Source organism: Lactuca serriola, chromosome 1, assembly GCF_051521515.1.
Source record: "Lactuca serriola cultivar US96UC23 chromosome 1, Lser_US96UC23_V15, whole genome shotgun sequence".
NCBI lineage: Eukaryota > Viridiplantae > Streptophyta > Magnoliopsida > Asterales > Asteraceae > Lactuca > Lactuca serriola.
The window spans coordinates 49,413,356-49,436,019 of record NC_136408.1 but is presented as its reverse complement, the minus strand read 5'-3'; the positions used below and the strand labels follow the sequence as shown (position 1 = coordinate 49,436,019).

Here is a 22,664-nt window from a genome sequence, read left to right as displayed (position 1 = left end):
TATATTTTTTAAAAGAAATGCCAAACACAAAACATCAGAACCACATATATGCTTTATATATCCACCCACTATTCCTCTTTTTAACCAAGACCTCACAGTTTGACCACCCATATGCTTCAAGAAAAAAAAAATATATAAACTACTACTAATCAAATGTCTAAAATACCATTCAATAAAAACAACATATAACTTGTCAAGATGTTAAAAAAATTAGAAAACCACATAGAATATTATTCATTTCTACGTGGTATATATATATCACATGAGCACTTTGCATATACGTCTATATAAGTCGACTAAATATGTAGAAAATAAACAAAGTGAAAAGGATCCAAATTTAGCAGAGGAAGACAAACCAACGATTAGTTGACACCTGTCAACCTGCTTTTTTGCATGAGATCGATCAATCTATGCTAGTCACTAGTCAGAGGTACTCACTGAGCTTTAATATAAATCACATTCATTCACAGCCTCTGCATTGCCACTTTCTCACACCACTAACTGTTAACTCCTCTTTTTTTTCTTCATCTTTATAACTTCCATCTCTTATGGAGGAATAAAGGCTACTACCTAAAAGCTACTATTATATATATAGACTTCCTAGTCATTGTCAAGAAAAGTTATACGATTATAACTACACTATTTCAAGATTCAATGAAGATCATCATCTTCCTCAGCCTGCTAGTTTTCTCCATGAATGTGGAAGGAAGATACCATTTCCACAAGAATCAAAAGAAAGCGTCCTCTGATCCTCCTTCTAATGCAACTATACCTCAACCTCAACCTCCTGTGTACCCACCATCAGTTCCTTCTGACCCGGGTTCTGCTCCAACCAACCCGGGTGATGATACGGACTCCGGGCCATGTGTTTTTGACGTGACGGATTATGGTGCCATTGGAGATGGTTCCACCGACGACACTCCTGCTTTCAAGGCGGCGTGGAAGGCTGCTTGTGCAGTAGCATCCGCTACAATTTTAGTCCCCTCCGGTTGCACTTTCATGATAACTTCCACCATTTTCTCCGGACCTTGCAAATCAGGACTCGTGTTTCAAGTAAGATTTCTTGAACTGGTTACGAATGTAGACAATTTTACATATAAACAATTGTTTATCTCATGATCTGGATCGTTGATGTGGTGTTTTTGTATATGAAAATTAAGGTAGATGGGATCCTAACGCCACCTGCCGGACCTGACTGCTGGCCGGAAAAAGATAGCAAAAAGCAATGGCTTGTGTTTTATAAACTCGATAACATGACTTTGACTGGAACGGGCACCATTGAAGGCAATGGCCAAGACTGGTGGGACCTACCCTGCAAGCCTCATCGGGTAATTAATTAATTAACGTTTTACCAAATATTAATTAGTTTTCTGGGCTTCAAAAATTTTACAATAACTTAAGAAATTAACGTGATTTTCAGGGTCCTGGTGGAACAACATTACCTGGACCATGTGACAGCCCTACAGTAAGTACAAATATTCATCAGGCTTCAATGTGTTGGGAAGATGATCATTAACATTTATATATCTAAAAATTTGTGTTTTTTTTTTTTTTTTTTTTTTTTTTTTTTTCTTTATGTCAGTTGATTCGGTTTTTTATGAGCTCAAATTTGCATTTGAGTGGACTACGAATACAAAATAGTCCAATGTTCCATGTGAAATTTGATGGATGTGAAGGGGTAATGATAGATAAAGTGTCAATTTCTTCTCCTAAGCTAAGCCCAAACACCGATGGTATTCATATCGAGAACACAAAGTCTGTGGGGATTTATAATTCAATGATAGGAAATGGTATGATTATGATCATTTGATCATAGGTTTTTTAATTAAAGTTATATTCTACTTTTATAGTGTAAGTATTTAACGTTTATGACTTATAATAATTGTTGTAGGTGATGACTGCATCTCAATTGGACCCGGGTGCGTAAATGTTGACATAGAGGGTGTTACATGTGGGCCTAGTCATGGGATCAGGTGTGTTTTGTTTTTTACTGTGACATTGTCGTCAATTCGAATATAACTTTTCAGAAAAATAGATATGATCGAAATACCAACATACTTTCATATAATTGTTTATTATAATATTCATTTATTTTTGCCACTTGTCACTCTTACATTAATTTGGACACATGTCATTTTTTGGTATTTTTGAATAAATTTTTTTCCATTTGTCATTTTCTCATTTTTTATCTTTTCTTAATTAACAATCAAATTTACACACCAATTACTAATTGCCTTAATTAAAAATAGTAAATAAATTACAATATTAGTATTTATATATTGTATTTAATATGTTTCCTTTTAAATTCAAATTTCAAATTTCAAATCTAAAATTTCAAATATAAATAATTTTTTGTTTAAACATTTATATATATTTTTTGTTTTACCAGACCCGTATAACATACGGTCTCACAACTAGTACTACAACATACAAGGTACTTTTAAAAATCTATCGGTTATAGCAATATATACAAAGTAAAATTTCACTGCATAGGTGACTGAAAACAAGTCTAAACCAATCTCAATCAAGTTTTCACCCTCCCTCTCTCTCTCTCTCTCTCTCTCTCTCTCTATATATATATATATATATATATATATATATATATATATATATATATGTGTGTGTGTGTGGAGCTCATTGTTTTTTGTTGGCTAGAAAATCTAGTTCAAAATAATCACACCCGTTTAATTTCTTTTGCAGTATTGGGAGCCTCGGGGTGCACAACTCACAGGCGTGTGTTTCCAACATAACCGTAAGCAATGTGATAATACGCGATTCCGACAACGGAGTTAGGATAAAGACATGGCAAGGTGGGGCCGGATCGGTAACAGGGATAGCTTTTGAGAACATTCAAATGGAGAATGTGAGGAATTGCGCCATCATAGACCAGTACTACTGTGCAAACAAGAACTGTGAAAATCAAACGTCAGCTGTGTATGTTAGAGACATATCTTTCAGAAACATAAAGGGGACATACGATGTGAGAAGCCCTCCAATTCATTTTGCTTGTAGTGACAGTGTCGCTTGTACTAACATAACCATGTCGGAGGTGGAGCTTTTGCCCTTTGAAGGGGAATTGGTGGATGATCCGTTTTGTTGGAATGCTTATGGGGTACAAGAGACTTTGACTATTCCTCCGATTGATTGTTTACAAGATGGAATGCCACAATCGGTGTCTGATGAAGGCGTATATGAGTGCTCTTGATGCGTATTTGGTTTGGGTATGACTTTTTTCTGGGTATTCTAGTTTAGACCTATATATATCTATACTCTATAGAGTTATAAATACTGTATAGAACCCAATTATATTGTTGCGATTGGGAAATTGTGTGTCCTCACACAGTCGTTTCTTGAAATTTATAAGTATAATACATTAATGGAATTAGGATGTCATTGGGGATGTGTGATGGTTTGTCATATGTATGTATATTCCACTTAGATGAAGAATCAGTCCACTCAGTTTTTGTTTGTTTGACTTTTGAATATGTGTGTTGAGAAATCACATTTATGAAGATGTTAACTCATCCTATATATAGCAATGTTTTAAAAAACTGTATTTTAATTGAACCGGTCGGGTGACGTTTTCCGGTTCAACCGGATAGTTAAATCGGTTCTATATTTTTATATGTTTTTAATTATCTTGCATACATTGATTACAAAACTTGTCATGTTTTTAGTATTTCAAACGTAAATAGAATCCAACATATAAAAACAATCATTATAGAAGTCAAAATCAAACAAAGAAGTCCAAAACAAACAAAAAAATCCAAGAATATCCGGTTCAACCCGGTCCATTCTGGTTCAATCAGCCGGTTGAACCGGTTTTTTACCAAAACCGACCGGTTCACAGGAAATCGTTATAAAACCGGTCCAAATTGAACCGTCCTCACCTCCGGTTCCCGGTTCGACTGGTTCAACCGGCCAGTTCGAACCGGTTTTTAAAACACAGATGTATAGTATTCGACAGATAGAAACACTGCATATATAAAATGTTTAAATTGAAACTATTATTAGGCCATCTCAATGAGAGGTTTAACGGAGAGTTTAATCTCATTAAGCTCAAAATCTTTATTATAGGAAAGTGTAGGGGTGCAAACGAGCCGAGCCGAGCCCGAGCCTAGCCAGGCTCGACTCGGGCTCGTTTAAGGGCTCGTTTAAGTTATATGAGGCTCGAGCTCGAGCTCAGCTCGATTCGAGCTTCCTTTTACTGAGCTCGGCTCAAGCTCGTAAAGAGTTATACAAGCTCGGTTCGGGCTCGACTCATTTTTATCTGACGTGCCTAAATAAGCTTAAGTTCGGCTTGAGCTCGTTAAAAAGCTCGTTTACTAATACCCTAAATTCATAATTCCCCTAATATGTTTTTATTTTAATATATATATATATATATATATATAATAATAATAATAATAATAATAATAATAATAATAATAATAATAATAATAATAATAAATTATATTATATAAAGGCTCGTTTAGGCTCGCGAGCCTAATCGAGCTTAATGACATAGGCTTGAGCTCGAGCTCGGCTCGGGCTTGTTTAAAATCAATTTCGAGTTGAGCTGTTAACGATCCGATCTCGAGTAGCTCGCGAGTAACTTGACTCATTTGCACCCCTAGGAAAGTGACTAAGATTCAATAAAATGAGGAGTTCAATCCTCATCTCTCTCTCTCTCTCTCAAATTTCAAATTTATAATTTATAATTTATAATTAATTTTAATTTTAATTGTAGTTTTTAACTTTTAATTTCATTTTAATTAATTAATTATTTAAAAAATAACAATAAGTAAAAAGAAAATGATAAATGATGTGACAATCTATTAAATTGTATAGAGTTTAATGGAGTGTAAAGTTTAATAGGTAATGTTGTGTAGTAAGTAGAATGTATATGTGCCAATCCATTGAACTCATATGAGTTCAATGAATTGGAGATGACCTAATTACTACTACTACTAATAGAAAAAAATACGATAAAAAGAACAAAAAGAAAAAAAGGCGGTATTTACATTTAGGTGTGAAACTTACACTATATTGGATGATTGATTGATTCTTCAGCTTTTTCTACATCTACTTTAGAAGAAATTAGGTTTTGGAAATTAACATACATTTCAACAGTTTTATTTAGAGAAAATGAAATAAAAAGGTAACGAAGTTTAAAAAATATACAAAAAAGACCATTATTTTTTTAGTACACAAAATACCATTGAACCAGCTATTATTATAGGTATCCATCAGGTTACTTGGTTTCCAAGATATTAAAAAAATACTATTGTTGTTTTTTAGTACAAAAAATATCATTAAAATATATACATTTTGTACACAAAATACCAACGAAGTATACATGTGCTCAAATAAAACATTGTGGTAATCGACTACTTCGAGTAAATAGAAAAATAGCTTAAAAACATAACAAAGTTTCCAAAATGTTCAAAAAATACCAGAATTTTTGTTAACTTTGTTGTTGTCGGATTATGTAGAACACAGTCACCGGAGAACATGCACCATCATATCAGTTCATAACAGTTGTGTAATCTTTTTCATTCCCTTACTTGATCGTTCTTGTGGTAACATGAAAAGTAAGTGGGTAATAAGCTTAGTTAAACATTCTTGCTTCCTGATCACATTATATGCCTCAAACCTAAAACATATCTACGTTATATAGATACCCATATTATACATCAAAGTTAGCCGTTCATTAGTGTTGCGACACAAAGGAGAAACGAGTGTGACGTTGTGTCATGAGAATTCCTTAGTGTAGATGTAGAGAGTAGGAGTTGTGTTTAATTCTCCGGGACCAATGAGAGATGAATGACCAGGAACACTCAACGCCATGTGGCTGATTATGGCTGATTTGATGACGATTTGTAGTCAACGTAGAGGGAGAAGCATATGTGTTAGAGCGCTTGAACGACTTGCATCTAAATTGATGGATTCTTACTTATGTGTTTTTTTATGATTATATTTAGATAGAAACTGATCGAGTGAGAGAATAAAAGAGAGTACACAACTGGTGTGAACTAGTACGACGGTGAATAATCTTCGATGATCGTATTCTACATAATTCGGAAACAACGAAGTTAACAAAATGTGCCTTGAACAAACATCAATTATATTTTTTTTGAACATTTTGGAAACTTCAATGGTATTTTTTGTATTAAAATATGTACTTTGTTGGTATTCTGTGTACAAATAGTATACTTCAATGGTATTTTTGAACTACAAAACAATGGTATTTTTTGAACAATTTAAAAACTTCGTTGCATTTTTAAGTTATTTTTACGTTTACCTGGGGTAACCGGTTACCACAAGGTTTTATTTGAACATATGTGTACTTCAATGATATTCTATGTATAAAAAAAATACTTTAATGATATTCTGTATACTAATAAAACGACTATAGTCTTTTTCATATATTTTTGGAACTTCATTATCCTTTTAAATCATTTTCCCTTTTATTTATGTCCTTAACTCGAGTTTAATAGTTTAGAATGTACATTGGGTCTGGGGTTGAATATAAAGTATTTTAGAGTGGACCATGACCTTCGAGTTAAGATGTTCGAAATCCATTTCTTTATGGGTTGAAAGTATTTATTTAATCTGTTATAATTATGTATTACGATTAATATCATAAAAGATACATAAGGGTTGTGGTTTTACATTTTAAGTTTAATCTTCTTTCCGAAAAAAATCCTACAACTTTCCAATTTTTTTCTATTTTGCTAAATTATGCTATTTATAGTCAGCTTCCGGTAATATACAATGTATTATTATTACTAGGTTACAATCCATGAAAACCACGACCGATATGTTTAAAATTATTATATAGATAAAAAATGTCAAAATTATGATTTCATGAATGATCAATAAATTTTATTAAAAAAAGAAACAAATTACTAATATCACTTGTTTGGTCATTTCACCTAATTTACATTTATATTGTATGGTCTGCTTAAATTGTTGTAGCTTTTGCTCTCTCTCTCTCTCTCCTAAAAAATGCATATTAGAATGTAATTTTCAATAAATGGTCTAAACATGTTTTGACAAATATTCAAATTACATATTACCCAATTCTTTGATCTTAAAGCTACATCCCATTCATCAAATTTTGTTTTTAGAAACCATGTTGACTGTATTTTATTCTTCATAAAAATAAAATTATTTTGTATTTAATACTATTTAACTAGAATAAGTCCATGTCTATTTAAATAAATCCCATCATACTTTCCGTTATTTATTAATGCGTCTTACTTTCATTTATTTCTATAACATCAATGCACTTTGAAAAATTAAGTTTAAATGTCATTCATTCATGTACAAAGAAAATTTTACATAGATCGGTAGTTTTTTTTTTTTTTTTTTTTTTTTTTTTTTTTTTGAGTATATGTCTTGCATTCAACCCTTTATAAAATGGTTCCTAAAAATATTATGACGCGTTATCTAATAATAGCAATAATACATAAGATAATAAAGAGAAAGTAAAGTAGAAATTCTATACTAATTCTCACATTTTCGCATTCAAGTTCTTTCTGAATCTGAGTCTGCAAATGCAAAATCACAAACTGTATAATCATAAACCACTTAATACACAAAAAAACTAACTATAAATGGGAATCCAAAATGAAATATATCTTAACAGTAGTTCGAGAAGATTTTCATACTCTTTCTCCCTTGTATCTTATTGTTGTATGATGAAAATTTATAGTGTAGAAAAACTAAGTAATTGCTTAATGGAGGTGAAAGTTTACCAATTTAGATCTCAACATCTCCACCAATGAGTACCTATCTTTCAACAATTACTTAAAACATGAGTAGACCAAATCCCATGATTATCGTCCCGTTAAATATGTAAAGCTCAAATAACGAAACCTAAGGCCATAATAGTCATGTTGAAAGAGTTAACTAATTAACATAAACTACACTAATTGTTTGGAGGAAAGGCAAAAGAACATACACAATACTAACCTTCACCCACTTCAGTATTTTAATGCCTTCTTTGAATATAAGTATAGATTAACTATACAAAAAACGATTTAGATAAAAGGGTAATATATATCTGCATCAGGTTAGTTCTAAAGGAGAAATGTTGAAGCTAGCTTTCATACTATAATTTTATCAAAATTTAACATAAAGCTTATATAAAAATGGCATCCAGCCAATTAAACAACTAACTGCAAATTTCTTAAGTTGAATAATTGTCCCCACCGTATTTTTATAAAATCTCTAACAAATACCTCACATGAAAATTTGGAATCATAAATACCTTACCTTCAAATCGAATCATCTATTGCTTATGTTATGTCTTTTTCTGTAGTCGTAATATGCTTGGGAAGAAAACCAAATCGGAAGTAAGAGAGACTGAGAAGGAAGTGACACAAATGACAACATAAAGTCAGGGAGTGATGGAAGGCGTGCGATGGTGGAAAAGATATGGCATGGTTGCATTGGCTGAGGTGGTTTGGGTATTAGTTTAGATTAGCAGAAGCATTGGTGGGTGTAACAGTGGTGGTAAGGTGGTGGTTCAGTGAAAGAAGAAAACTATGATAATAATGGGTCGTTCATAACTTTGATTTCAATCGCGATTTATTGATATTGGATTGAAGATAAATCATTCCTGATTTCGTGGGATATATTGAAGATGTCCAATTTTAGAGATTAACAAACAAACCGGAAAACAATAAAAATGAATATTTCTTGATTATTTAGGAGACGAATTGATCTGATTGAGAATGAAAATGAGTGGAATCTACCCTAATAAATGAAAATGACTTTGCCACATGTCCTCTTCACATTTATTTGGACACATAACATTTTCTAGAAATTTTAAATTTTTCTATTTTCCACTTGTCATTTTATTGTATTTTTGATTTTATTAAATTAAAATTCACATTCAATATATAAGGTAATATATATGTAAGGTATTTATTAGAAAATGGTTTATATATGTAATGTATTTAATGCATTAAAGTCTCATTAATTTTAATAATTCAAAAAATTTCTTATTTTTCTTATAAATTTAAAGTTTTCAAATTGTTAAAATTTTATATTTAATTTTTTTTAAATAAACCCATGTAATACATGGGTCTCACACCTAGTTCAAAATATAGGTGAACAAAAAATTGCTAAGTGTCAAATATAAAGCCTAGGAAGATGCCACATGTCAATTTTAGGTTTCATTTATAAGAAATGTAGATGTAGATTATTATTATTGTTATTATGTAAAGAAAGCATATGACTCGCCTCTTTGGGATTACATGTTTCAAATTATGAAGTTTATAGGGTTCAGTCACAAGTGGATTAGCTAGATTCGTATGTGTTTGAAGTCAGGTAACTAGGTCCTCAATTTTGATTAATAGGAGCCCGACGAACGAGTTTGTGATAAAGAGAGGGCTAAGGTAATGTGACACTTTATCTTCATCCTTGCCATCATTTATATGGAAGGTTTACATGTGGCGATGCAATGTGCAACAAAAATTTGTTTTTATCAAGGTTGTCAAGATCAGGATCCTATATAAGACTATTTTACGCTTTGTGAGATCTTGATCTTAAGATTGAATCGGGATCGTAGGGTCTTCCCAAAAAACAGTTTAAAACATAAAAAATACATGTTCATCAATCAGCAAACTATTATGCTAACAATAAATAGTTTAAAACATGAAAAGTCCTTAAATATATCATTTAAAAATAAAAATTTAAAAGGGGTTTTTTAAGGTTCATATTCGATTCATTTAACTAGTTCAAGACAAAATATTAGATTTAAAAAGATGGTTACGATCTTACAACCTTACAATCGATCAGACTATCTTACAATATGAATCCTACCAAAAAACGATCTTAGTATGATCGAGATTGATTTACCTAGGTTGGATCCTATGATCTTATGAACAAGATCACGATTTTAACAACCTTGATTTTTACCATGGAGTTGAGATATCGACGATCTATGAAACTATCTCATTTATTTTATGTCGATGGGGTCTTTTTTATCCATAAATGATCCAAGGATAATATCAAAAATATTATTTTGATTTTACACCATTTTCTTGGTTTCTAGCATGAATATCAACTTACATAAATCAAACCTTTGTAATATGTCGACTTTGGTGGAATGGTTTGCTTTGTTAAGGGGTGTAAAGCTGAGAAACTCCCCTTCACTTATCTTGGTCTCCTTACGAGGAGTAATATGTCGAGGACAGAGGGATAAATGGTAGTTGTAGAAAGATTTATGAAAAAGTAATCAAAATAAAAGATAAATATGTTTTCTATTGGTGGTGGTTCGATGCTTTAGAAATCAATGCTTGGTTCTTTAGGCATTTATTACATATCAATTTTTAAAATGCATGTTAAAGTTTTTAAACTTTTGGAAATCCTGAGATCAACATTCTTTTGAGGTGGAAACTTAAGGGAAAAGAAGATGAATTGGATAAAGTGGGATCAAATGATAGCTAATAAAGAGAAAGGTGGTATTGATATTGTCTATTTGGGCACGTTCAATAAAGCGCTTCTTTATAAATGGAAGTGACATTTTTTAAATGAAAAGAGAGCTTTGCGGGTGAAGGTTATAAAAGCTATTTGTGGTATTGATGGTGGTTGTGATGACCTTAAGCTGGTAACTTTGGCTAAGGGTACTTGGGGCAAGATCATAAGCTTGATCAATTTGTTAAATGAAAAGTGGGTGATGGCTATGAGATTTTATTCTGGAAGGAGATGTGGATTGGAACAAACAAGGTTGTACCTTTTGGAAATGGAAAAAGATTGTATTATAAAAGATAGATGGTGTTGCATTTCGTGGACGTGGAATTGACGTCATGCTTTAAGAGGGGGGGGGGGGTCGAACAATTCCAAATAAATGATTTAACAAAAGTACTTTCTGATTTCATTCTAACCTCTAAGCATGGTACTTGGATTTGGAAATTAGGGGTTATGGATGCTTTTTTAGTTAGCGAGACAAGAAGACAAATTGATGACGTTACTTTACTAACCGGTCAAGTTTTCACTAGATGAAACAGATTCTTACCAAGGATACTGAGCATTATGTACTTCCAATTACGTTCAGATAGATTACCATCATGTTCCAACCTTATCAATAGAGGTGTGCATGGATGTTCAATTTTTTATTTGTCTAATGTGTTCCAAGGCTATAGATGATGTTACTTGTAGTTTCATCATTTGCAAGAATGTTGTGAGATTGTGGTCTTTTGTTCTTGTTTGGTGTGATATAAATACTCTGATGTTCTCTTCGGTGGAAGACATCATTGATTGGCTTGACCCGATACATCTTTCCTCTATGAAACGTCTTGTGGTGGAAGGAATCATAATGACTACGTGGCAGGTGACTTGGAAATTCAGGACCAACATCCTTTTCACAATAGATAAAATTAGAAAATACTCTCTTACAGAAACGATAATGAAGTTTTCTTTTAAATGGTCTGTGTACAGGAATAGAAAACTTAATACTAATTGGGCTATTTAGAAAAACCAAATTATGTCTTTACCTTTGTAATCATTGATTTTTTCTCGTTAGTTATTTCTAACATGGATATATAATATTTAGCTCTTAAAAAAATAGTTGGGATTAAGGAGCACAAGTGTCTTTATTTAGAGTTTATCATTGGCATATTTTTCACTTACTGCTATTATATATTTACTTATGGTTTGATATTGGATTTGACATCCTTCATAGTTTTTGTTAAACATTTTTTCGTTAAATGTTATAAATTATTTGGATAAATCCGTCTGCAATTTTACAGATTATATTTATTTTCAAATTATAAATTTGAACTTAACCAAATATTGAGATGTCACAATTGGTAAGGCTTCACACTTTAATTGAAGGTGGGTAGATTCTAAAGAGCTAAATGACTAGGGTGTTGTTTGTTTTTAAAGTGCTAAAAGGTCTACACACTTTTGCGGATCACATCTATACGTAGAAGATGTAAACCAAATGTATGTAGTCTGCAAAAAAAATTGTTTGTTTTTTAAAGTCTGTATGTTGTTAAAAGTAAATTGAAATTTTAATAAACTTAATTTTTTTAACTTAAAATATTTTGTAAAACTCGAATTAGTTAAGCAACGATTTCAGCGAAGGTATCAGAATTAGAACATCAATATCAAACATGCAATGACATTGGTTTAAGAATATAACCGATTTAAGCATGGATTTCAGGGAGAAAAAATATAAACCTACAAATATTAAACTATTTACTAGCCCCGCACTTAAGCTCTTATAGAGTTACATGAATTGAAAACTATACATTGTTGGGTTCTCATAATTAGTAGTCGGTATGTAAGAATAATAACCAAGGTTCTAAAAAGCTCGCCATGGCTTCAAGGCTTGTACCTGCCGTTAAGGTTTACCAAAACGTCGCCTTAACTCATATATGTGTATAAAAATGAATAATAGTTGAAAATACATATAAAAATATTAATTATATACAAATTTTCCGCCTTATGTCACACCTTACAAACAACGTGGATCGCTAAGACTCAGAAAAGCTTGAGGCTTGACATTGCCGCCAAGTCACGCGGTACGTTAATTAGAACTTTGCTAATAACTATAAGTTTCTGTCTATGCATTTGTAAGATATAAGAACTACTAGATTTTGAGGTCTAAAAATATCAATATTTACTTGGATAATGTCTAGGATTGTGATTGCAATCACTTTCCACAGGGTCGGTCCAAAGATATAGTATGCCCAGGGCGAAAAGAAAAAATAGACTCCTAAAGTTGAAAATAGATAAACCGTTATAAAATTCACTATTAATATTAAAAAGTAAAAATATGGCTACAACATTACAAAAACAACTAATTTAAAGAAAAATATTTTTCCTAGAATTTTTAGATAGTTGATTTTTTTTTCTTTCTATATATACAATATATTCTAGGAATTTTGGGCCCCTTAAAGACATAGGTCCTGGGTGACCGCCCGGGTTGCCCACTGTTTGGATCGGGCCTAACTTTCCAAAATCTGTGATTACGACCATTATGCCTGGGGTATCACGAAATATGATTTGAGATAATCCAAGACAAATAATTTAGAAGTCAGACCACTTTTAAATCCAAAACATAGAATAATACCTTGCTGTTTTGTGTTCTTGATGAGATAAAGAGAATTACATGAGTGATTTTCGTATATATGGAATGTAGTACTTTTTTCTGGAAGAATCACAATATTCTTATACAAGGAGGAAAGTAGTTAATGGTGGTTACATGCATTTTTGCGCCAAAAATGATGGTTAGAAATATGGTTATTTAGACATAACCGATTCTTACGTCATAGTGATGTCACAACCTATTTTTTTGTTGGAAAATGCATGTCCAGACCCTTTCATGATAAAGAAATTCGCTTAGGTTTCGGGGCGCTGACCCGAGCCCTGCAAACTGTTAGGGGCTCTACGCTGCCCCTAGACCCTGCTACGCGAGCTGCCCCTTGGAACCCTGTATCAAGGGGCGCTGCCACTGGACTCCCGTATCTCGAGTTCACATTTATCACTTCGAATGTGCACCCCGCACCTCCAATCTTGGTGAGTAAATAGAACTCAACCCATCTTAATACTAATAATAACTACGCTAAAGTATGTTGATAACACTAAATTTACTAACAAGAACTTGACATATATTATTGTAACATCCCAAAAATCAACAATATTTTTTTTGAAAATCAGAATGTATGTTTTATCAAAAAGTTTTATACATAACCATTAATAAATCATAAATTTATAACACATATAAACATCAAATAATAAATCACATATTACTTACATTTTATCACATATAAGTAAACACATACGCATGCTAGCATTCTTAATAACCGGTCGCAACTAGATCTTTCATCCGAGAGGCTATTCTTTAGTCGCCCTGTATAGATCACTTACCCATCCATACCAGGACCTCCAGTGGTCGACCACCTACCCATACTGAGACCTTCAATGGTCTGAACATTGCACCACCTACCCACACTAAGACATTCGGTGGTGTAACGTACACATATAACATCACATAATCCATATAATAAGTAAGTTTATGAGAACTCACCTGAAACAGCTGAACGCAGAATAAAACCACTGGAATGACTAAGATGAATTGTCTAGCTCCCTGATCGCCTACAACCCATATCAATAATCTCTACTTAGCTCATATATAAAGTTTTACTTACTAATACTTAGTATTATATTTATTTTACATTATTATTAAATAACACATTAACCGTTTATCATTCTAAACTCCATTATTAGATATCGTCATGTATATCATCTCATATGACTATTAGATAAATAAATGGTTAAATAACTTTACCAACTCTATTTAATAATAAAATTAAACTCAATTTCATTTTATACATATCTTTTAATCAGGTAAATTCATAAGTCCCACTATTTAATTTATCCATTTCTTAATCCCACAATTGAAATCCAGTTTGTACATTAGTCCATCATCGAAAAGATAAATGGGGATAGATCCAATTCGCTTAAAACACAACAGCCCAATTCTAACAAATGATAATTATGGGGCCTAATTCTATAGTTATTCATTCATGCAGCCCAACTAATTTGTTCAAGGGAATACCTGGCTCTCTCCCAGGCGACGCAAAAAGGAAGCAGCCAACGCTTCTTCTTGCAATACTCTCGCTCATCGGAAGGCACGACTCCAAGAGCCAAGATATCTGGTGTTTCTCCTTCGACTACACTTATATCCTTTCCATAGCCGCTTGGGGTGTTGAAGTGACAAAGTGGACAACTGCACAAGGTTCAATCTATTTTATTTTTATTATATATTATATATGTTTTTATTTAAAATAAAAACTTATAATAACGATAAAACATTTTTTTAGCTTGTCTAGACATTAGCCTTTGAAGATATTTAATTCTCCGTACCGACGCTGCCGCTTATTGATCTCCTTCACTTCCTTCCTCGTCGCTGGAAGCTGAAATCTCGCCGGAAAGGCTGTGAATCGAGTCACACGAGCACTGAGCACCTCGATACCCACACATCCTTACATTATCACACTACACTGGGATTTCCTTGTTATTAAAATTTCCATGGTAGACATATCGAGAATAACAGAAATATTTTAACTAATGGGGCATCGAAGGATAAACGAAAAAAAGTGGGTACTGAAGTTGTGTACACCTCATTGTGAGTGGAGCTGAAGTTGTGATTAGCTTTCTCCACCTAAAATTCAAAATGGTTGTTAAATGCAATTGTGGAGTTGAAGTTGTGATTCATACTTACTTCGTTGAGCAAGAACAATCGTGAAAAACTTTACTATGCTTGTTCTAACCCGATTAATTTTGATTTCTTGATAAATCTAACCTAATCTCCTACCATCTCATAGTTTCTATAATTATTACCATTGTTAAATGTTTGAAAATTTAACTTTGCAGGGTCGTGATTTCAATTTCATTGTTTGGGTGGTGGAGGAGCAAAAATGTGCTTGTGAGAACATTAGGATGAAACTTGAACAACAAAATTTGAAATTGAAGTTGTAGCTAGCTATTAGTTGCTTTTTGTTTGTGTTAGTTCTAGTGTACAAAGTGTAGCTTAAGTTATCATATACATTTTGTTTTAAGTTGTATTGGATAATATCAGTTTTCAAGTTGTATTGGATACATCAATTTGGAAGTTGTATTAGATATATCAATTTGCAAGTTAATGAAATTATGGTGTTATTTTTGGTAATTGAAAAAACATGCATTAATACCATTACAATTTATAACATACCATTACAAATAAAAATAGAAAATGCATTAATAACCAAATTAAACATTCATTCATACCATTACAAACATTCATCCACTCAACATAGTTTGAAGTACATTACCAAAATAGTAAAAGAAGTAGCATGCTACATACCCAAATTTAAGAACATTGATTCAAGTGCATCACAAATATTAGCCAACCAAAAGACATGAAACTAGTACACAAACACTAAACCATCAGACTTTTTCCCTTGTTCACAAAATTTGCATTCCTTCCCACACCATTACCACTGACTTGTGATCCTCCAACTATCTTTCCCTTGTAGCTCCTACCATTATGCACAACATTTCCACACTTTGAACATCTAACTGACTTGGTCCTTCTGCTCACTCTAGCACCAACATATTCTGTAGCAGATATTCTTCTTTTCTTTGTTGGCCTACCAATAGACACATGATGTTTTGGTTAAAGGTGAGTATGGGCTGGGTTGGGTCAGTTTTGGGGTAAAACCAAACCAAACTCGTGTGTTTTAGTTTCTAGGTTTTAGAACCTATCAAGTTCGGTTTTCGGTCGGTTTCCGTTTTAGGGTTCTTGGGTCGGTTTTATTGATTTTTGGGTTCAACCCATGGATTGATGGGGTTTAGGTTTAAAGTTGTGGGTTTTGGGTTGTAACCCATTTTCAAAAAATCTTTATAATTTAAGAAATGAATCAAATTTAGCAACTTAGATTAAAAAAAACTAAAAAAAAAACAATTTCAACACCAACACAACATCAAACGTATGTTACTAAAAGTTTATAACAACCAAGTTTAACAATTTTTTAGAAACAAAAAGAAGTAGCAAACAACCATGTAATAATCTCGGTTTCACTAAAACGACACATGTCATATATTTGGTGTAATTTACTACCAAAATTCACCTCCTTTTGCATTTGACGTATATTACCTTCGATATACAAAGTCAAATTATAGCATATTATTGAAAAACATGTAATAATATTAGGTTGGGTCGGTTTGTGGTACTAAAACCAAAGCCATAAATCTTTTTTTTTTTGGTTTTTAAAAATTTAAACCCAAACCCGGCGGTTTGGGTTTGGTCTCTATTTCTCGGTTTCAGTTTCATCGTGTTTTGGGTTTCCGGGTTCGGTTTTGCTTACCCCTAGTTTTGGTGGTAGTAACTTTGTTGGACAAGGAATTTTTCCCACATCACCCTCCCATTAATTGGTTCAATTTTAAAGGTATACATCTCTTTCCATGTCTTCAACTAGTATGTAGGGTGAACCCATGTTTCAGGTATCCTTTACCATTGATTTGTTCTCGGTTCACGACATTGATGATATGGTGTGCTTGCATGGCGTGTAGTGACCTCCCACCTGTTACATGAGCATGCATGTTGTTGTAACGACCCAAAAATCAAGGGTAAAAATTTCATTTTTAGTATAGCTAAAACATTGATACCATTTATTTCAAACATTCCAAATCATCCTTAAGTAAAACAATTATTAGAGTTTATCCCAGAATCATTCTTTGCGGAAATCATAGGTGTGTGCACTGCGATCAATCCGAGCCCTTCCTTTCCAAAACGAGAATACCTGAAACCATAAACAAACCTGTAAGTACAAAGCTTAATGAGCTTCCTAGAGAATACCACACACACAATCCACATATCACATAACCTGTTAGCTATAAAAGCTACCTATATCACATAAGCCATGCATACATAAACATGTAAGGATGTCGTGGGCTCCTCCTAGGGTCTTACACCATTGTGCCATGGGCTACCTCACATGGTCTTAACCTGGGAATGCCATGGGCTACCCCACATGGTCTTATATCCAATTGCCACAGGCTCCCCTAGGGGTCTTCCATGCAATAACATATATAATCACATAACATATCATATATCACAGAAATATCTACACATAACACAAGCATAAACTTGTATGGATGTCGTGGGCTCCCCCAGGGTCTTATACCATTGCGTCATGGGCTAACCCACATGGTCTTATATCCAATTTCCACAGGCTCCCCCCGAGGTCTTCCATGCAATAACATATATAATCACAAAGACAACTAACGTATCACATATCATATAATCACAAGCATACCACTTAGCATAAAGCTAACTATCATACCACATATCTCTACTACAGCTAGTGTACCACATAACATAACATGATCCGACCTTGGTGCCTTAAACCCATTGGCATGGTGAGAAGACTTACCTCGCACTGCAGAACTTTCCCATATGAATTCCTTATATGCTGCCCCGCCAGCTTCCCGAGCTGTCACTACCAATCAATATACCTAATTAGCAATTGGGTCCCATACCATAATCCCTCATCCATGCATGGGGTAAAATGACTATTCTACACCTGGCCCAATATGATCTAAAACTAAGGCCCAATCCAATAACAAAAGCCCGACACTATAATGTCCATAAGTCCTTTAATGGCCCAATTTCAAAAATAGGCTCAAAACTATAATGGGCCTCCACAAATAAATATCAATCCCAAAACCTGATGGCCTAACAGGGCCACAAAACACGAAGTCCATTGCTTGGCCCAACACGAGGCCCAAAACACACCAAACCCATAACTGATGAGTACGTGGGGTGTACTCTTCTGTACGCTAAGTGTACTGGCTGAATGGAGTGTACGCTGTGCGTACCTGCATGTATGCTCAATATACCCCTCTGTTAAGCCATTTTTCCATTAAGTGCTTAATACTTTACTCCAGAAGCTACAATTATAGATCCAAGTCCTCTTCAACGTCTTAAACCATAAAGTTGCTTACTTGATTGTTTTGCATGTCCCGCATAAGCTCAAACTCCAAAAATGATAATCGGCTTCCATGAAAATGTTCTTAACTCATGCATGAATCCATTAAGACCTCTAAGATGGCAACTTTCTGCCTTAGGGACTCATTTAACACTGAGAGTGGCTACTCTAAGCCTAAGAATCGGATTTAAACCATAAAGTTTCATCTTTGGGACCAAAATGAACTAAAACTCACAATGGTAGATCTAACAGATGAATGATCAAGTTCAAAGCTTTATACATTCATCAAGTTGAGAATGAGTCCCAAAAGCCAGCTCCACAAGCTCCTCCTTGATTCCCATCTTTGCAACAAGTTCCATCTTCTTGAAATGCACCAAAAACCACCCAAAATGCACCCACAAAGCTCACAACACTCTTAGATGAAGCTACCACTCGAAATTAGGATTTAAGGCTATGAGAATGAAAGGGAGGCGCACCCGCTTGGACTTAAGGTGCTTTAAATAGTGAGCCAACCCTAAAATTAGGGTTTTGGAGATCCTGGACGTACGCTAGGAGTAATCCCCGTATACTAGGCGTACGTCTTTAGCACCCACGCTTCATTAACCAACACTACGCTGGGCGTACTCACCTGGTTGCCACCTTGGCATACTCACCTGGTTGCCACCTTGCATGCATGGGCTGAAATGCAAGCTTTTCCATTCATGGACCAATTCTGCCAACAACTTTGAAGCACTATAACTTCTTCATTCTAAGTCCGTTTTCGACGGAATTTATATCCACGAAAAGGTGGCATGAAGCCCTATGCTCCTAGCTACACCCCAAGCCTTAAAACCTTTCGAATAAAACCCGAGACCCATAAATGACCGAATCATCAGATTACGCTTATACTCTTGGCCTCCAAAGACACAATCGAACACTTTCAAAACTGGGTGCTATGGTTGTACTATGTTTACCACACATTGGTCCACACCTTCACCTTTATACTTTTCATTTCCATAAAGCACACCCATGTACACTGCCGTTTTAATTTTGATCTTTTCTATAGTCTTAGTAGTTATAGGAGTTAGTGGGACACAACATTTGTCAATTGTATTTTGGATAATAAGAAGCTTCTTTATTATGTACTCTCTAATAAATTCCAAGCATGTTATAATTGGTTTGTCACGACCCTTGAAAATATTGCTATTCAATGTCTCACAAAGGTTGTTTAATAATGCATCACAATGTGCTTTTCCTATAGAAATATATGTGCCACAAAATTTGTCAGTAATCTTTTTAGATGCATAAAATCAACAAAATTGAAGGATATTGTTATGTATGACTTACCTGTGAAGTGAGAGCTGGACCAATACTGGGGTGGAATGGCTTTAAGCCATTCATATGCATTGTGACATCCCCAAAGTCACGGCCAGAAAAGACCGATTTGTTTATGCTTTGTTTTATAAAATCAGAGTAATCTTTTGATTAAAAAAGTTGCGGAATTCGTTCCCAAAACAAAATATGATAAAATTAATCAAAACATTTCTCAAAGAGAATGTATTTCCATTAAATAATAAAACCTCGGGATGTCATGTTCCGATACAGACCAAAAGCATAAACATTACAATTCAACCTTACAAATTTGTTTATAACTATTGGTCTATAATCCAAAATCTCTCGTCAAGTCATCTGACTTATACTCTTGTGTCATTACCTGTAATACAAAGAAAACTGAGTGGGTCAGGCTTGGAAGCCTAGTGAGTATAGAGGGTTTTCAACCCACAATAATATAATTATTATATTTAATCATCAAACAATCAACCCAATTACCCATCCCCATTATCTTATTTATTTCTTAAGTTTTACCCTAAGAATCAACTATCCTTTATTCATTCGTTCCTAAGGATTTACCTATGGAATTGGCACGAAGTCCATTGCTGCTAAATTTTATCTATCAGATACTAAATCCATAGCTATCAGGCACTAACTCCATAGTTGTCACACCCCCAAACCTGAACGGCGGAAACATTCGGGGGCGGATGACTTCATGTGGTAACGTAACAAATGAATACATAGTAAAGAAAGCAATACAACCATCACATATATAATTGAAAGTTTACATTTGTCAAAAGTTACATGTTCAAAACCAATTACAATATGATGTCAAAATATGAGATTAAACTGGCGCCGCAGCATCCCTTCATCAAAAGCATAATGATACCTGAAATTACTGATTTCCTGGGACATACAAGTAATTTTGAAAGAGTAGATCAGCATTTAAGCTGGTGAGTTTCATAAGTATTTAAATGACAATGTTTGTATGAAATGAAATGTTTTGTCCTTGGTTGTGTTATGTTTAGAAAATCCTATATTTTCTACTAGTATAAAAGTAGCCTTCTCTCAAGACCCATGTTTGTTTCTAAAATGTATGTAAGTGTAAAATAACCAATGTGTTTGAAAACCTTGTAAATCAATGCATTTTTAATACCCCATGTGAGTTTTATAACCATACTATTGACTCGGAATGCCTATACACAATGTTCTTCAGGCGTTGGAATGTTATGACGTTTGTTACCCCAAATGGTGGACTGTAGCTAACAGTCAGGGCGCGGGTTGTCAAGCCCGTATAGATCTATACACAAACACCATGCCCCCCTCCAAGGGATTCTGGTATATAATACAGGACTTGAAATGTGTACTCGAACGTACGTGAAGTTTATGTCTCACAAAACCGTGGTATAAAAACAGATTTACGTGTTAAAATGTTAGTTTGTTCTTGTATATGAAAGTGACTTCTTGAAAATCATGTTTCTAGTATGTAATAGTTAGAAATTTGTTCGTAAAACTATACCTAATATAGTTTTAAAAGTGTGTCTCTTTTGTTTAGAAATACCTAGAAAAGGAATCACTTGTTATGAAAGTATAGATTTTTGTAGAGCCTAAGATAGACAAGTATACATAAAATCTAAGAAAATGTTTAGTTTATACATGCATTACAATAGTTTATATTTCAAAAGATAGAATTCTATTGTAACATATTTTATATACGAAAGTTTCCTATAAAGTTTATAAATCACATGTGATTTGGATATATAAAAGCATATAAAATAATTCTTTATGTAACACACGATAATACTCGTGTGTTTTACTTGTATCCCCCCCTTGAAAGCATATAAAAGCATTTAGAATATCTTAAAAAGGTTAATTAAGGGGTATGAACTCACTTGAAAGTTTGAAGATAGCGAGATGGAAAACCGGGCAGAGTTTCGTCTTGAGAAACGGATTTTTCTCGGGAATCTCGGGAGTAAAATCGACCCTCGGGACTTGAGCAAAAAGACCAGAGCTTCGGGGTAGTGCGGGCATGGAAAACGAGGCAAGATCGTGAGAGAAAGGAGAGAAATAGGGTGAATTTCCGGGAACCCTCGCATTTCTATTTATAGGGGGTCTGAGAAGCCTCGGTACGCGGGGCGTACGCTCGTTCGCAGCGCGTACTCGTACATCATGCATGACCGAGTCCTCGACTGCCTCGGCTTCGGATGGGACGGAAAGGGGATAGCTCGCATAGGGGCGACGTGGACGGACCGAGACCAAGGCCCTCGGGTACGCGGGGCGTACGGGGTTACGCAGCGCGTAACTCGGATGAGGACGCTGACTCTTCCTTCGGATATTAACGAATTTTTGAATTAAATTTATATATAATTTATTTAATAAACTTCAAAAAATCATATCTTCTTCATACGAACTCCGTTTTCGATGGTCTTTATATCCACGCGTAGGTGAGACTACGCTCTACAACTTTCGTTTAGATTCCGTTGGCAAATTCCGAAATTATTTTTATTATTTATTTTTAAAATGACGTGATTAAGGAATTTCTTTAAAAATTCATAACTTCTTTATCTGACATCGGTTTTTGCCAGACTTTTCACCGCTGAAATACCATTGTCGAGACCTCCGATTCTCGTTTAGGTCATTCCGGCCAAAAGTCGCTCGATCTCCGATTCGAGTTTTTTAGTTGTCTGCTGCTAAGCCGAACTTGGAAAAATCTTAACTTCAATATACGAAGCCGGATTTGGGCACTCTTTTTACGTACGATCATGGTTTAATGACATTTAAACATAGAAGGAATTTAAATAGAACTTTTTGGACATTTTATTATCAAAGTTAATTTTATTAACTCAAAAGTGGTTACAATACTTGACTTTTTAGGTCATT

The 22,664-nt window shown here is 34.0% G+C and overlaps 1 protein-coding gene across 1 annotated transcript; it reads left to right on the top strand.

The window, feature by feature from the left end:
• The first annotated feature begins 325 nt into the window (after positions 1–325).
• On the top strand, positions 326–3,483 carry LOC145087697 (polygalacturonase At1g48100-like). The gene is made up of 6 exons (XM_079025731.1): positions 326–1,053; positions 1,161–1,328; positions 1,421–1,465; positions 1,583–1,790; positions 1,892–1,973; positions 2,701–3,483. Exons 1-6 carry the CDS (start codon positions 655–657, stop codon positions 3,203–3,205), a joined length of 1,407 nt encoding a protein of 468 aa, XP_078881857.1. The 5' UTR covers positions 326–654; the 3' UTR covers positions 3,206–3,483.
• Positions 3,484–22,664: the final 19,181 nt, after the last annotated feature.

Excerpts from the sequence above, each read along its gene's own strand:
- LOC145087697 (XM_079025731.1), top strand. The coding sequence starts at position 655 with ATGAAGATCATCATCTTCCTCAGCCTGCTAGTTTTCTCCATGAATGTG. Across the intron at positions 1,054-1,160 it reads AATCAGGACTCGTGTTTCAA|GTAGATGGGATCCTAACGCC; the intron begins GTAAGATTTCTT and ends ATGAAAATTAAG. Across the intron at positions 1,791-1,891 it reads TAATTCAATGATAGGAAATG|GTGATGACTGCATCTCAATT; the intron begins GTATGATTATGA and ends TAATTGTTGTAG.